The 16167-nt window shown below is 39.9% G+C and overlaps 1 protein-coding gene across 1 annotated transcript in view; it reads left to right on the forward strand.

Annotated features, from left to right (window-relative positions):
- Positions 1–6806: 6806 nt before the first annotated feature.
- The window catches only part of LOC118374532 (cadherin-10-like), a 48740-nt gene continuing 39379 nt past the window's right edge, over positions 6807–16167 (forward strand). Inside the window, exons 1-2 of the mRNA XM_035760966.2 lie at positions 6807–7121; positions 15512–15864. Of these exons, the coding sequence (XP_035616859.1) occupies positions 15649–15864 (216 nt within the window). The 5' untranslated portion in view covers positions 6807–7121; positions 15512–15648. The remainder of the gene's footprint in view (positions 7122–15511; positions 15865–16167) is intronic.

The following is a 16167-nucleotide window of genomic DNA, read 5'->3' on the forward strand; positions in this document are numbered from 1 at the left end:
AAGCCTGAGAGGCCGGCAAACCGTGCCAATACAGTGAATTCGGAAAGTATTCAGACCCGTTGACTTTTTCCACATTTTGTTACATTACAGCCTTGTTTTAAAATGGATTAAACAAAAATGTATCATCTATCGACACACAACACCCCATAATGACAAAGCAAAAACAGGTTTTAGAAATCTTTGCATATGTATAAATAAATAAAAACTGAAATATAACATTTACATAAGTATTCAGAACCTTTACTCAGTACTTTGTTGAAGCACCTTTGGCAGCGATTACAGCCTTGAGTCTTCTTGGGTGTGACGCTACAAGCTTGGCAAACCTGTATTTGGAGAGTTTCTCCCATTCTTTTCTGCAGATCCTCCCAAGCTCTGTCAGGTTGAATGGGGAGTGTTGCTGCACTGCTAATTTCAGGTCTCTCCAGAGATGTTCGATCAGTCTGGAGTCTGGAGATGGTTGTCCTTCTGGAAAGTTCTCCCATCTCCAAAGAGGAACTCTGGAGCTCTATCAGTGTGACCATCTGGCCCTTCTACCAAGATTGCTCAGTTTGGCCAGGCGGCATACTATAGGAAGAATCTTGGTGGTTCCAAACTTCTTATTTTTCAGAATGATGGAATATTTCGTTATGGGGGAAAATGTATATTTGATACATTTTAGAATAAGGCTGTGACGTAACAAAATGTGGAAAAAGTCAAGGGGTCTGAATACTTTCCGAATGCACTGTATATTCTCCAATTATCACTTCTATACAATGGGTTGCCAACATATTATATATGTTAAAAAAAAAATTATAGACATATTTTCATTAAAAACATTATTTTGATGCGTTTATTCATATTAATTCATCTTTCCACAAGACATGGTCTCGAAACAAATCTAGGTTTGCTACCCAAGCCCGGCTGGTGGTTCGATCTATCGGTTCAGTTGCCAGAGACCAGTCTTTTTGACCAGTCTTTTAGTCATTCAGTCTTTTTGTTTTGTATCTATGGACGCGATCCAGTTGTTTGTTCTAAATGTTCCATTGCCACACTGGCTGGCAACATTCTTATCCCTTGCTTGCTAGCTAGCCAACTACGACTAACTTATAGTCACGTCAAAAAAAATGCAGAGGGAATAATAACAAAGTAGCCGTATTTGTTTATGCTGTCCCTTTTTTTTCTACTGTGTTATTGACTTGTTAATTGTTTACTCCATGTGTAACTCTGTGTTGTCTGTTCACACTGCTATGCTTTATCTTGGCCAGGTCGCAGTTGCAAATGAGAACTTGTTCTCAACTAGCCTACCTGGTTAAATAAAGGTGAAATAAAAAAATAAAATAAATGCTGTTTTCTAATGCCATTTATTTGTAATCTATATTAATGAAATAATGAGGCACAATTTTTTGAAAATGTGCTCTCTCGCCAGTGCACTGTTGTTTAGAGGAGCTAGCCAACAACAAAGCTATAACACAATCACTGCACACTGAAGCTGGAAAGACAGCAAACTAGCTGTATTTCGTTTAATTTGACCTGTTTCTATTGACATTTCTTCGTATATAAAATAAAATGATGCCAGCGCATTCTTGATTTCAACTGGCTGAGAAATGCTGCATACCTTTGTCTCATCCCATTACTAATTTCGATATTGAAACAATGTTGCAAATGTTGGTGAGACAGACAGCAAGTTTAATACAAATTACAATGAAATGCTAGTCTAAAAGAAATTGGAGATCATGTCTAAAATGCTTTTTATGTTGGAGATCAAGTTCATCATAGTTTCAGCCAGTGGTAACTTGTGGAATAGACACAGGATGGAATGCAGTTTTAACCAATCAGCATTCAGGATTAGACCCACCCGTTGTATAATTAAATATACATCACTACCCCACATAACTTAGGAAGAGATGACTTCAGATAACCTTTCATTAACAGTTTTTTTTACAGTATATCAGGGTCCATTTTCAGTGTGAAATGTGTGTGTGTGTGTGTGTGTGTGTGTGTGTGTGTACTAAGAGACATGTTTGGTCTCAGGAACAGACACCTTACAAGTATCAGCTAAACCTTCCTCTGTTTGATGATGTCGACGGTAACACATTTAATGAGTTCTCCGCAGATCACAATTCTAATGAGAGAGAAGAGTTTCTGCCACGGTTGCTCGAGTCAAACGTCATGAAATGATTGTTTCATTATGTGGATGTGTTAATTCTGAAGCAGCCCACTTCTCCTTCTGGAGACCTCTCATCTCTGTACCTACACTGTAAACTCCAATATGCTGTCATTACTTAAACCTGTTTGAGGAAACCCGTTGCTCTTAATATATCTGAGTATGGTTACTTGTGATTTTGGAGTCATTACTCAAACCAAGTGTCACTGGGGGATCCAGATTTGAGTTGTATTAGCTTGACATTTTTGTACTAAGCCACGCCTCCAATATAATTTCCCAGTGTACCTTGCCTTTTCGAGTGAATTGTAAAGTTACAACCCATGATTGTATTCGTTAATGACAAACATCGTGCTTGAAGTCATTCATTAGCAATTCTGTGACCTTCACTGAAAGAGGTCCAAGCTGAATGATAGCTTAATAATAAAATGCTTGAATGCAATCTGTTACATATCTCATAAGGCTTTATTTTTTAGCTTTAACTTATTACAGTGTCGTGTTACTCTACAAGCCATAATATCAGTCCTATAAGTAGGGTTGCACAATTCTATTTCTTCCAAAAATTACATGATTTATTAGAGTTCCTGTTTAAAGAATGTCCAGGAATATTCCAACTGGGATTTCTGTAAAACCTGCAAAATGTATGTTCATTTTGCAACCCAACACTGAAGTCATATTATCCTGGCTTGCAAAATTATGTGTAACTCCTATTAGAATCCAGCCAGAGTTAGGATAACAGTTGACATTTTTATTCATCCACAACCTGCATTCATAATGACTGCTAGGGTTAGTAACCGTGTGAGGAGACTCATTTGATCTGGAACAACCAGTTCAGCAAAGGCAACAAATCTAACTAAGTTATTTGATTAGTTGTGAAAAATTGTATGTTATTTATCAATGTGTAGCATAAGATTAATCAGTCAATGTATATGTAAAAACACAGATATATATATATATTTTTTATCCCCAAAATATACCTGCAGTAGAGCATGCTTGGAAAAAGTTATAATTGGTTATCCTGACTTCAAACAAAAATAGATGTTGAAAATAGAGTTGATCTGACTTCTCATTTTGCTTTAAGTCAGTACCACATAAGCATTTGAAGAAATAATTACTTTTTACTGACTTTGAGTTCACTTTACTGGATGGATTTTGGGGTTTACAGTGTACTAATTACTATAATCACATTTTCCTTCCTATCAATTGGGTGAAAATATCTGTGTCCTGGTGATATAACATGATGACATGGCAATGAGTTGCTTACATTTTTGGTATAAATACATTGTTCATCCACCTCTGGCCTGCTCGCCTCCCTACCACTGAGGAAGTACAGTTCCCGCTCAGCCCAGTCAAAACTGTTCGCTGCTCTGGCCCCCCAATGGTGGAACAAACTCCCTCACGACGCCAGGACAGCGGAGTCAATCACCACCTTCCGGAGACACCTGAAACCCCACCTCTTTAAGGAATACCTAGGATAGGATAAGTAATCCTTCTCACCCCCCTTTAAGATTTAGATGCACTATTGTAAAGTGACTATTCTACTGGATGTCATAAGGTGAATGCACCAATTTGTAAGTCGCTCTGGATAAGAGCGTCTGCTAAATGACTTAAATGTAAATGTAAATGTTATAGGTCAGTATAAAAGTCCATACCAAAGCAAGTTGAAATAAGCATAATGAAAATAGGAAAAGAGACAACTCTCTACAATATTTGAATATGTAATACATAATGCCCCATAGGATTAGCTTAGTGGTTCAGTCTGTTTGTGCTTAAGCCAACAACCTGTCAATGTTTGTTCATTGTCATACCATGACAAACATAAATAGCATGAAAATTATAGAACAGTTGGCTAAAGCTCATACAGTGTGGGACCAGACTACCATATAGGATTTCGCTGAAAGCTTTAACTCAAGTTATAGAACTTGAGCAAAAGTAGTGCACTATATAGGGAATAGGGTGCCATTTGGTATGCAGGCAGACAATTGGGATAGCATCCTTGAAACGCTCTTACTGGGAGAAAATTGTTTCTTTGCCACTGGAATATGCTTTTTTTTTTTAATGCAACAAATTTTCAACGGTGTACTTTTACGAAGCTAACCGGCAACGTACTTAAGAGTTACGTATAAGTCTTGCCCCTCGGGAGCTAGGGCATGATTCGGTGAAGGTCTGTGTGAGAGAGTTTTGGCACACATAGTCATGCTGTAAATGGTGTAAACCTGAGTCAGACACACAATTTGGCTGTTTTTCTCTGATTGCACTGTGTTGTTTGGGCTCGATAATAACAACATAAGTAACCTCCCAGGGGTGTAAATAACAAGTAGATTAAAAACAATGATATGCACATATGTAGAAAATAGCCTGGTTTTTACCCTGGCTTGTTAGTGTAGGACACAGGGGCATGGTGGCACCCACCCATACACCCACACATAGACAAACACATGCATGCACACACACACACGTGTGCACACATCCACACGCATACACACACAGTCATGGTACACACGTACACTATCTCTCTCTCATGGCCGCATAAACAGCACAACTACACTGTAAATTATGAAGGATGTGAACTTGGCTTCACATCAGAGAAAGGGTACCTCAGTGCCAGTGCCTGTGCCTGTTAATTTGTTTAGCTTGTTTCCTTTTTAATTTATTTATTTGTTGCAGTAAGAATTTGACTGCGTCTTAAATTCCCCCTATGGGCCTTGGTAAAAAGTAGTATACTATGTAGGGAATAGGGTGCAATTTGGGACTTTGAGTTAATCATCTATTCACACTGATAGTGGGAGATAAAACTTGCGGTGGGATGAGGGTGGCTAGTGGTACAGCTGCTGCTTACCTTAAATTATTCATTGAGATTGCAGACCCTGAGTGGCATACCATGCATTTCAAAGGTATTCCATCACATTGTTTATCAGCTCAGAGTACACGTATGTGTATTGGCATTTGATGCTTTATCACGCTCTCTCTCTCTCTCTCTCTCTCTCTCTCTCTCTCTCTCTCTCTCTCTCTCTCTCTCTCTCTCACACACACACACATTCTCGCTCATTCTCTCTTTTTCTCTGTACTCAGAGTCAAACACCCCTGTGATATATTAACTCTCTCCATTTCCCTCAACTGAATTAAAATGCTATATCACTTTCAAAAGGCAGGGGATTGTGGAAGAGCTATATTGATATGCATCCAAGATGAAGCACATAATGAAAAGACATGACGGAGTGCTGCCTGGACTAACTGCCTGAGCGCACGCGCTCAATTTCACTGCAGTCCGGTTGGCCAAGTCACCCAGGCAGACGAGAGAGCAATGAAGATGTAGTTGGAGAACCCCCCCCCCCTGAGAGGGTGATTCACAAGTTATGGTCTTTCTCTCCTTCATTCCACTGTCATTGAAAGGATATTAGATAGGGCTGATAGCTTGAGACATCAAACATCACAGAGGAGCTGGACTGATCAGGACAACCTAGGTTAGACTCGGGTGCCTCCTCGCTACAGAGCTGCTTTTCTCCCTGCAGTCACATGGAGTTCATTCTGTGCCTTCCAGGAGTCCTACCTTAAATATACAAGCAGCATATCAAATCGGGATGATATTTTAGTTTACACCTGCAAAGAATAAGAATATTTGCCACAGCATAGTTTTTTCATTATAAATCTGATTATTTCACATGGAAGCTAAAAAGGCTGGCTAACTAGCTATGTTTTTAGCCAAGCTGCTCGTTACTAGTAGCAAGGGAAGGCGAATCTACCTTGTTTTCACCAAATAAAAAAATAAAAAAAATAAATCTTTGCTATTGTCCCCTTGTGATTGGGAGTGTGACCGGCGAGGATGTCATGTTACCAAAAAGTGTCCGCTACTCCAAAAATCCCACTCACACATGTAGATCAACGGAGTGAAGCTCGATGTCCTCACCTGAGCAGATATCTAATTAGTATAATGAAACATCCCCATCAAATGCTGTTTGTTAAAGCGAGAGTTATGTTTTTTTTTGTTGCACGGGCTGCGTCTCAATCTACCGCATCCGCTGATGATGGCCATCCACATCTGCGGTGGAATGTTGCAAAAATCTGTCTTCTCACGAAAACCTCTTTAGCGTCTGAACCTTTTGGGCTATACACTAATATGACCCCTCCATCGAAAAGTGAGACTGACCAAGTATGTGTTGGTTGTTTTTCTCTAGGATGCCCATAAGCCTCATCTGAAGGTAGTTTAGTTTATTTCTTATATCACTAAGATATAGGACAGACAGTTCAAAACAAACTTCCTTTTGATAAATGTTTTGTCTATCTGTGTTGCCATGTATGAATGTGTGATTCAATAGTGGACCCCCTCGAAAGGCATAAACTTTAACTCCCCCTTCCTCAATTCCACTGCTGCTTTAGTCAACTGCTGCTTCTCACTGTGAGTAAGGGCGCTCTCTTTTCTCCCTTATCCTTTTCCCCTCTGCTTCCTTTTCATTTCTTTCTCTTTTTTTTCTCTCCCTTGCCCTCTCTTTCTTCATCGCAAACTTGAGAATGGCAGCCAATCAAAAGCAGAGTCCCCTTTGCTTCAGCCTCCCTGACATCCACAGCGAGAAGTGGTGCAGCGAGAGAGAAAGAGGCTGAGGGAGGGAGAGTCAGAGAGAGAGAGAGAACGATAGATGGACAAAGAGAAGGAGAGAGGGAAAGAGAAAAAAGAGAGAGAGAGGCAGGAAGAGAGAGGATAGAAAGAGGGTGGGGGAAGAAGATCAAATGTGAGGCAGGAGGTGGAGCAAGAGAGGGAGAGGGAGAAGAGCATAGAGAGAGACAGAGGAAGCAGGCAGTAGGCTCACACAAACACTGACACACACACTAGCGCTCGCAGTACTGTTCAGTCTTGGATGTAAGTGCAGCCAAGAGGAGATAGAATAAGTGCCACCGCTAAGCACTGCTACGCGAGGAGTGGGGAGACAGTACCATGACACTCAGAAACACAGATGGACAATACTACTAGCTGTGAATAACAAAGGTAAGGTTCTGTTTTTTTGTTTTCTATTCTCTGTTTTGTAGGATTTTTTATATCAAATCTCTGGTGTTATATCAAATCTCTCATCTCCATCTCTGCAGTCTTAGGAAACTTCAAATTAAAAAGTGCCTGTAGTAGCTACATGTAGGATATTAATTTGACAGGAAATGTGAATTATTATTTGGATTATGATTAATGGACATTTTTGTAGGGGTTCATACATTTTTTTGGAACAGAAAATCAAAGTGAAAATTACTTTACATGCATTTTTTAAACCTCAAATACACTACAGGTTTTACATTTCCTATCAAAATCTGTAAATGCATTCAGATACTTTCTTAAACAAAATAGGATGAACACAGTGCTCATGAATGCAGAGACTTTTTATAAAAACAAACTAGGACTGGCACAGTGCTCGTACAGTGGAATTATGGATGTTGAAGGGCAGCAGCTTCATACAGGTAACTGCCAAAATAAAAGAAACACCAACGCAAGTGTCTTAATAGGGCGTTGGGCCACCACAAGCCACCAGAACAGCTTCAATGCTTCTCGCTTTGCCATAGATTCTAGAAGTTTCTGGAACTCTATTGGAGGTGTGCGACAACATTCTTCCACAATAATCATTTGGTGTTTTGTTGATGGAAAACACTGTCCAGAATCTCCCATAAGTGTTTAATTGGGTTGAGCTCTGGTGACTGACTGACGTGTGCGTGCGCACATACACACACACACACACTTTAAACCCCCATGCTCCTTTGAGACACCTATTGAGATCTCTTCTTCTAACCATGGTAGCCAAAACAATGGGCAACTGGGAAATTGTATACATGACCCTAAGCATTATGGGATGTTAATTACTTCATTCACCTACTTCAATATACTTTGAATTATACGTATCCCTCATTTACTCAAGTTTCATTATTTTCGGCAGTTACCTGTAAATTTAGAGACTTCCTAAACAAAATAGGACTAGTACTGTGGTAGCTCATAGGACAGATTTACAGATTCCTCCAGTGTATCACTCTCATGTTTTATGACCGGCCCCACATGCTTCCAATAAGCTAAATCATATTCAGACTTTTATGTCAACTACAAGAGTGATTTGTGTGTGTGTGGTAGCAATGGCAAAACCTTACATGTAGTTAAGTGTGAGCAGGTTTGATGGTGAGGCACTGCACTACTGCTCCTATCTCAGCTCAGATGCATGGAAGGGTGAAAAAGTTCATTGTGGGGTTTTGAGCACTGCAATAAGAGGGGCAATGAGTATGTTAGGATGTTTATGTTCTATATACCCGACAGCACAGAACTAATCTCTCTGTCCCTCTCTCTCTCTCCATCCCCTCTGTCTCTATCTTTCTCTCCATCTCTGCATCCCTCTGTCTCTTTCTCTCTCTCATCTTTCTTCCTCTCCCTATCTGCTGTTGTGTGCTATGGGGCTTGGTAGAGACTGCCTTGTAGTCACACGTGATTTATAAGGGTGCAGTTTGTACTGGGTCATTTGGGTAATGCCATTATTGTTTAACACAAATTAACCACTAACATTTTCATGAATTATTATTGTCAGATATGTACTGGCCTTTCAGCGTTCGAATGAATAATAGCAAAACCCTGCATCCCTCCCACACAGACACTGCATGGTTCTCTCTCTCTCTCTCTCCCAAATACTCAACCAAAGCTTTCAACAGGCTCAAATTGAAACATGACAGACGGAACTCTAAATTAACATGTTGGATATATATAGGAAAATCTGGAAAAAAATCACATGCTGATCAGAAGGGTTGTCATTTTTATAAAATGCTTGGATCAGGCAACAAAGTTAATTTTGTGTAGTGGGGCTCATCTAAAACACATAATACAAAATATACTCAATGAACTGACATGGACAGCAAAATAAATTGTGAATGAAATTGTAAGCTTTCCGTTCAGTTTTAGTGCATCAAAAACACACCACTAACTCTTAAGTGACAATTTATGCAATAAGGAAGGATTTTGTCTGTTCATGGCCTCACACATTGTATAGTTCGACCTCCTTTTGAACCAGTTTTCAAGGTACAAAGTGAAGACAGCATTTCAAAACTGCATTTCAAAATTGCAGCAGGTTCTGTAAAGAGTTGTCAAGCCTTTGCCAGAGACTGCAGCAGGCAGCCAGGATGCTTGCGATGTTGGAAAGGTCTAGGGCTCCACCAAGTGGACACGTTTTTCAGGTCTGCCGCTTTTTCACAGCTGCATCACCACCCCTACTGTAGTAGCACTTAGGCTCTGTGGTGGTCTGTCAATTGTGTAGTCTGTCAGTGTGCAATCAGTAGCTAAAGCCACTCAGTCTGTCAATCACAAAACAGGCATTTATAGTCCTTGACCTCATTGCACCACAACTGCCTTAATCTCAAGTGTACAGTTTTGTTAAAAGAAGAACCACAAATTGTTTTTGGCAAATACGTATTCAAACCATCGCTCCGTCTTGGGTCTATCCACAGGGACATCACATGAACCAAATATAGCCCATGATGTATTTGGTCATATTCTGGTAGAATATAACATAAATAAGACATTCTCAAACTGTGGGATGTGGACCACTGGTTGTCTGTAATAGTTTGCTGATTGCAGAGCAAGATTTGTGTGTGTGACTGAAGTTTGATTATTGTAGAAGAGTATGTAGGCATCAGTGGCCTATACTGTATATACAGTCTGGAGAACAAGTATTTGATACACTGCCGATTTTGCAGGTTTTCCTACTTACAAAGCATGTAGAGGTCTGTAATTTTTATCATATAGGTACCACTTCAACTGTGAGAGACGGAATCTAAAACAAAAATCCAGAAAATCACATTGTATGATTTTTAAGTAATTAATTTGCATTTTAATGCATGACATAAGTATTTGATACCTCAGAAAAGCAGAACTTAATATTTGTTAAAGGAACCTTTGTTTGCAAATACAGAGATCATACATTTCCTGGAGTTCTTGACCAGGTTTGCACACACTGCAGCAGGGATTTTGGCCCACTAATCCATACAGACCTTCTACAGATCCTTCAGGTTTCGGGGCTGTCGCTGGGCAATACGGACTTTCAGCTCCCTCCAAAGATGTTCTTTTGGGTTCTGGTCTGGAGACTGGCTAGGCCACTCCAGGACCTTGAGATGCTTCTTACGGAGCCACTCCTTAGTGACCCTGGCTGAGTGTTTTGGGTCGTTGTCATGCTGGAAGACCCAGCCACGGCCCATCTTCAATGCTCTTACTGAGGGAAGGAGGTTGTTGGCCAAGATCTCGCAATACATGGCCCCTTCCATCCTCCCCTCAATAAGGTGCAGTCGTCCTGTCCCCTTTGCAGAAAAGCATCCCCAAAGAATGATGTTTCCACCTCCATGCCTCACGGTTGGGATGGTGTTCTTGGGGTTGTACTCATCCTTCTTCATCCTCCAAAAACGGCGAGTGGAGTATAGACCAAAAAGCTCTATTTTTGTCTCATCAGACCACACGATCTTCTCCCATTCCTCCTCTGGATAATCCAGATGGTCATTGGCAAACTTCAGACGGGCCTGGACATGCGCTGGCTTGAGCAGGGGGACATTGCGTGCGCTGCAGGATTTTAATCCATGACGGCGTAGTGTGTTACTAATGGTTTTCTTTGAGACTGTGGTCCCAGCTCTCTTCAGGTCATTGACCAGGTCCTGCCGTGTAGTTCTGGGCTGATCCCTCACCTTCCTCATGATCATTGATTACTCACGAGGTGAGATCTTGCATGGAGCCCCAGACCGAGGGTGATTGACCGTCATATTGAACTTCTCACTAAGCTGCTTGCCTATTGTCCTGTAGCCCATCCCAGCCTTGTGCAGGTCTACACTTGTATCCCTGATGTCCTTCCACAGCTCTCTGGTCTTGGCCATTGTGGAGAGGTTGGAGTCTGTTTGTTTGAGGTTGTGGACAGGTGTCTTTTATACAGGTAACGAGTTCAAACAGGTGCAGTTAATACAGGTGGAGTGGAGAACAGGAGGGCTTCTTAAAGAAAAACTAACAGGTCTGTGAGAGCTGGAATTCTTACTGGTTGGTAGGTGATCAAATACTTATGTCATGCAATAAAATGCCAATTAATTACTTAAAAATCATACAATGTGATTTTCTGGATTTTTTTAGATTCAGTCTCTCACAGTTGAAGTGTAACTATGATAAAAAATTACAGACCTCTACATGCTTTGTAAGTAGGAAAACCTGCAACATCGGCAGTGTATCAAATACTTGTTCTCCCCACTGTGTGTGTGTGTATATATATATATATATATATATATATATATATATATATATATATATATATATATATATATATATAAAACACTCCATTATAAGGGATGCTTAGGGAGCAATCGTCAGTGTATTGCTAAATGGAATGGTCTTAGCTGGTCTCGGGGTGGTTATTTATTCCATATTAAGGCTGCTGTTGCAGATAGGTTTTGAATCTCAAGAGAAATGCACCCAGAATACTCCTACAGTATAAAGGGCGAGAGCAATTCCACTGACCATTTCTGTTAGGAGTCTAAACACTCCCAATTTATTCAACACTGTGTGTGTTCTTAAAAGTCATATTCAAAGGACAGATAAATGGTTGATAATCATATAAGCCTTCATAGAAATAGTGTTTATTCCACTAGCTTTTGCCAGAATGGACAACCATGAATTGCCAAATGCTCTACTCAAAGACTTAACTTTTAAGAGCATATTTAATGATTTGTTGTTTCATGCATCTCTGTCTGTTTGCATGCCAAGCCTCTCAAGCTTCCTACCACCTAATATAATCATAAACAAAATGTTTAATATACTGTAGGCATTTAATTGACTAATCAAATCAAGATGATTCAGTGAGAGGAGTTATAGCATCTGGTCAAGAAATAGAGTCAGTACGCTCTGCTCAGGGTGTGGAGGAATTTTAAAAAGACACACTGGCCTAATGCTTAATAGACATGGTGCATCAAAGATTAATATCCAGAATGCTATTAAAACTCAAGGACAGCCTTGAATGATAATTAGAAAATGCAATCACAGGAATCATACCAAATTAATTGCCAGCCAATGTTTCCCGATTTCTGGGGTTCTGCGCCTGCCATGCCGACTGTCATACTCATGGCAAAGCCTGGGCACGTAGTGAAGTGATAGCAGCACATCATCATCAGCTTATGGCTTACTGGCACCCCACGACTTCCCCCAATCAGCGTGGCTTCATTCTGTATCTTCTATCTGGTGGTAGGGAGAGCGACACCTACAGTTGATATCACATTTTCTTTGTTCATACAGTACATGTTGTTAAGCGTACTGTATGTTTTGTGAAAATTATTACTTTGTCCTCATGTAGTGCACATTTTTATAAAATTTGTGATTGTTTTATGTTCTTGTACTTTTTAACAAGGTTAAACATATGGGAAACTGCTAGACCGAGGTCTTGCTGACTGAAAATGAACTTTAATGGTTTAGTTACACTTTATGTTTTGAAGGCTTGACCTTGGATGACAGCTGAGACCATACCAGTATTCCCAATCACAACTGTCTCTCTCTGTTGCTGTCCTAACCTTTTAACATTTGGATATAAGCCATAACCTGCCTGTTTGAGAGTCACGGAATGAATAATGTTTTATTTTGAGATCTCATTAGCTGAATTATTTGATTTGCATTCATGGGATAACATGCATTTACATGTGGCGGTGTTTCAATTTCATCAGTGGAACCTTACTAATTTGGCTACAAACAAGGTCCTTTGTTTGTTCATTTTTTTATTGATTGTTGAACAAAAGCAGAGACATGATCAAATATAGTCCTTGCTTGTTCAAGGCCCCTGAGTTACACAATTAATGCTTCTCAGGATGGCGCTGGTACTATGGCCTTTCCACCAGCTTCACACTAAATGGGCTCTTTTTATAAAAGGAGGACAAGATTTATTAGGATTAACTTTCCAAAGTCCATAAATTATGCATGCATCCGCAAATTACCTATCAAGGCTGGCCCTGGTGGGGATTCTGCTTCATCTAGGCACTACAGACTGGTTAGCTGACAACGTCACAAAGACGATGTGTGCGTGTCGAGGGGGCAGAGGTCTGTATTTTTCATGATTCTGGGTGGCCAGACAGCTAACAAAAATGACAAGAAGCTGCAATGTGGGGATTCGCAGGTGGCTCATTGTCTCTTGTTATGATACCATGTCTTTCTTGTTTTGAGGTGTTTTGACTCTTGTCACGTCTATGATTATACAATATGGCTAAAATTAACAATGTGCTTGAAAGACAACAAGTGCTCATTGTGCAAATGTATTTATTATTTCAATAAAGATTTGGAGAGGAAATATAGTTTACATGTTGTCAACAATCCTTTGATTCTAAGCCAACCCAGCCTCTTTTCTACACGGTTGCACATTCATCGGTTTTGTTGCTAAACAACCCACTGTCTACATAGCGCGTGTCATGGAGTCAATAATACAATGACTACCTTTAGAAGCCAAGGTTTGGCTGCCAGCAAGCCCAGTAGATATAGCTTTGTCAGTGGTCAGTCACCATGTATCAATTAACAGGAAAATGGCTAGCTTAAGTTGAACTTGAACCAGGCTAGGAAAACTGTGGTTGAGTTAGCTAGCTAGCTAAGTAGCTAGCAAGCTAGCTAACTTCCTTCAATTTCATTCTAGCCTGGCGGTATTATAATTCACTTTGTCAATACCTATTGTTTCATTGCACAACTGGCTAGCAAAATAAAACTAATGATGAAAACAGAAAATAGCTGTTACTAAACTGTAGTACTTACTACTACTCTATTACTAATCAAATCTGCAAAAACAATCAATCAATGTATTACATTTTTATGTTTTATTGTAAGGGAAATTAAAATAGGCTAGGCAACGTGTTGCAGTAGGCCTTTGTAGAATAATACAAAACATATCCTTGACTGTAACCAAAAACACATTTCTCTTGTAATTCATCTTTTACAATTGTTCATGCACTATTTACCAAGCATTGGTACTTATGTTTATATCAGGAATCAAGGTAAGACCCAAGTGCAGACTTTGTGAAAAGGGAGACTGTGGAAAAATAGGAACAGAGACAATTGCTGGTTGACTTGAACAAAAAAGACGAACTGGCCCAGACAGACAGAAAACACAGGTATAAATACCCAGAGGATAAGTCGGGAAGATGGGCGACACCTGGAGGAGGTGGAGATAAGCACAGGACAGGTGGAACAGATCAGGGCGTGACAGTTTATGGCAAATAATTTGACGTGCACGCCTTGCGGGTAAATATTATTCTGGACTGCATTATTTACCGGACTGTATTACTCCAGTACCAATCAAATCTACAAATCAAATTGATCAAATCTGCTACAAGTTTGGCTACCAGCAAGTTTAAGCTAGTTTAAGCTAATCCTAGGTAAAATAAATGACTCTTTGAGATGCCGATTGGAGCTATAGTTCCTTTACTAAAAGCTCTATTCAATCTGTATCGCTGAAGCATTACAGATTGCACTATAGACATTTAAAGGTCATTTCTGATTGGGCCAACATATGCAGTGTTTACATTGAAAGCAGTCTCTGCCAATGCGGGAGCATTGCCTTTAGCTGAACTTAAATTTCGTAATGCGGGACAAATGCAAAATGGATTTTATATAGCCCAAGATAATTAATGAATGCATTTAAGGAAGTTTCTAAGTCCATATAATTCATAATTGTCCCCCACGATGAAATTGGGCAGGGAACTGAGGATCTGTTTCCATCTGTCTGTCCGTTCGTACATTAGTCACGCGCAATATTTCAGATGGCACTGGCCCGATTTTGACGAAGTTTGGGTGAATGATGAGGCTTGCTATAGAGATCTGGCATTTACAAAATTACACTGATTGGGCCAAGGCAGGAGCTATAGTAATTAACAAAAATGTGTTAGTCACACGCAATCTCAATTGACTCAAGGGGTGGGGGGGTGACATGTTTATGTTGCCTGTTTTTTTCTCTAGGAAGATTAAACAGTAGCAATGTACAACACTGGCAACACTAAAGAGCTTTGAAACCAATTATCTCTTGATACAGATAAAATATCTTATGAGCCAGTTTGCTAGAGCAGGAAAATTATCCTGCAACAACGAATGTGAATTATTATGTGGATTATAATTAATGTACATGTTTGGAAGTCTGTCATTTCAAATTGGAAATTACAAACTTCAGAAGTCTTATAAAACCTCAAATGCACTACACATGTTTTATTTCATGCAAAAGTTATCCTGCAATGGGTGATCAAATTAAGATCCGACATCTGTATTAGACACAATCAGACAATATGACCATTGGGGGGATATTGAAACCCAATATGACTGCCTCAAGTCAATATCCTGCATGTGTTATCTCTCTAATTTATCCATGTTCTTCTTCTTCACAGGGATCAATAAGGGATCAAAGGGAAGAAGACTACAATGCCTGATTTGGTTACATTTCATTCCAGCGTGCATCCTACCAGAAGCCCATTACCATAACTCATTAGTCATACAGAACTATTTCCCCGTGTGATTGGATACCATGATAACCAATCACTTCCTGGGTCTACTGATGCTCTCCATCCTGCAGCCAATCAATGCCCTGCCTGTGGCACCTGGAAATACTGTGAATCTCTTGGGAACATCGCAGGAGAAGGATGATGGAAGGATACTCCAGCGCTACAAACGAGGATGGATGTGGAATCAATTCTTTCTTCTGGAGGAGTACACAGGGAATGACAACCAGTATGTTGGCAAGGTAAGGGTTTTGTGCACCATTTTTATGGGACATTCTTTGTATGCTGCCTTGAGGTGGTCGATTATGTCAAAGTACACTCAGTCAAAAGGAATGTTCCTGTTGTACTTGACATAACTTTCAATAGTTTCAGAAAATGTATCCATAAATATGTTAGGACAATGATCCTAGGTGAAGGGAATGGGCATCTATATCCTAGCAACTGGCAACTAATTCCAGCCATCTTCCCGCATTCACACGACAATTCAAAAACAACAAAGTTGGTTATAAATGAGTAAAAAAATTAGGAATCGTCACTCAAATTAG

The sequence above is a fragment of the Oncorhynchus keta genome, chromosome 4 (genome assembly GCF_023373465.1).
Source record: "Oncorhynchus keta strain PuntledgeMale-10-30-2019 chromosome 4, Oket_V2, whole genome shotgun sequence".
NCBI lineage: Eukaryota > Metazoa > Chordata > Actinopteri > Salmoniformes > Salmonidae > Oncorhynchus > Oncorhynchus keta.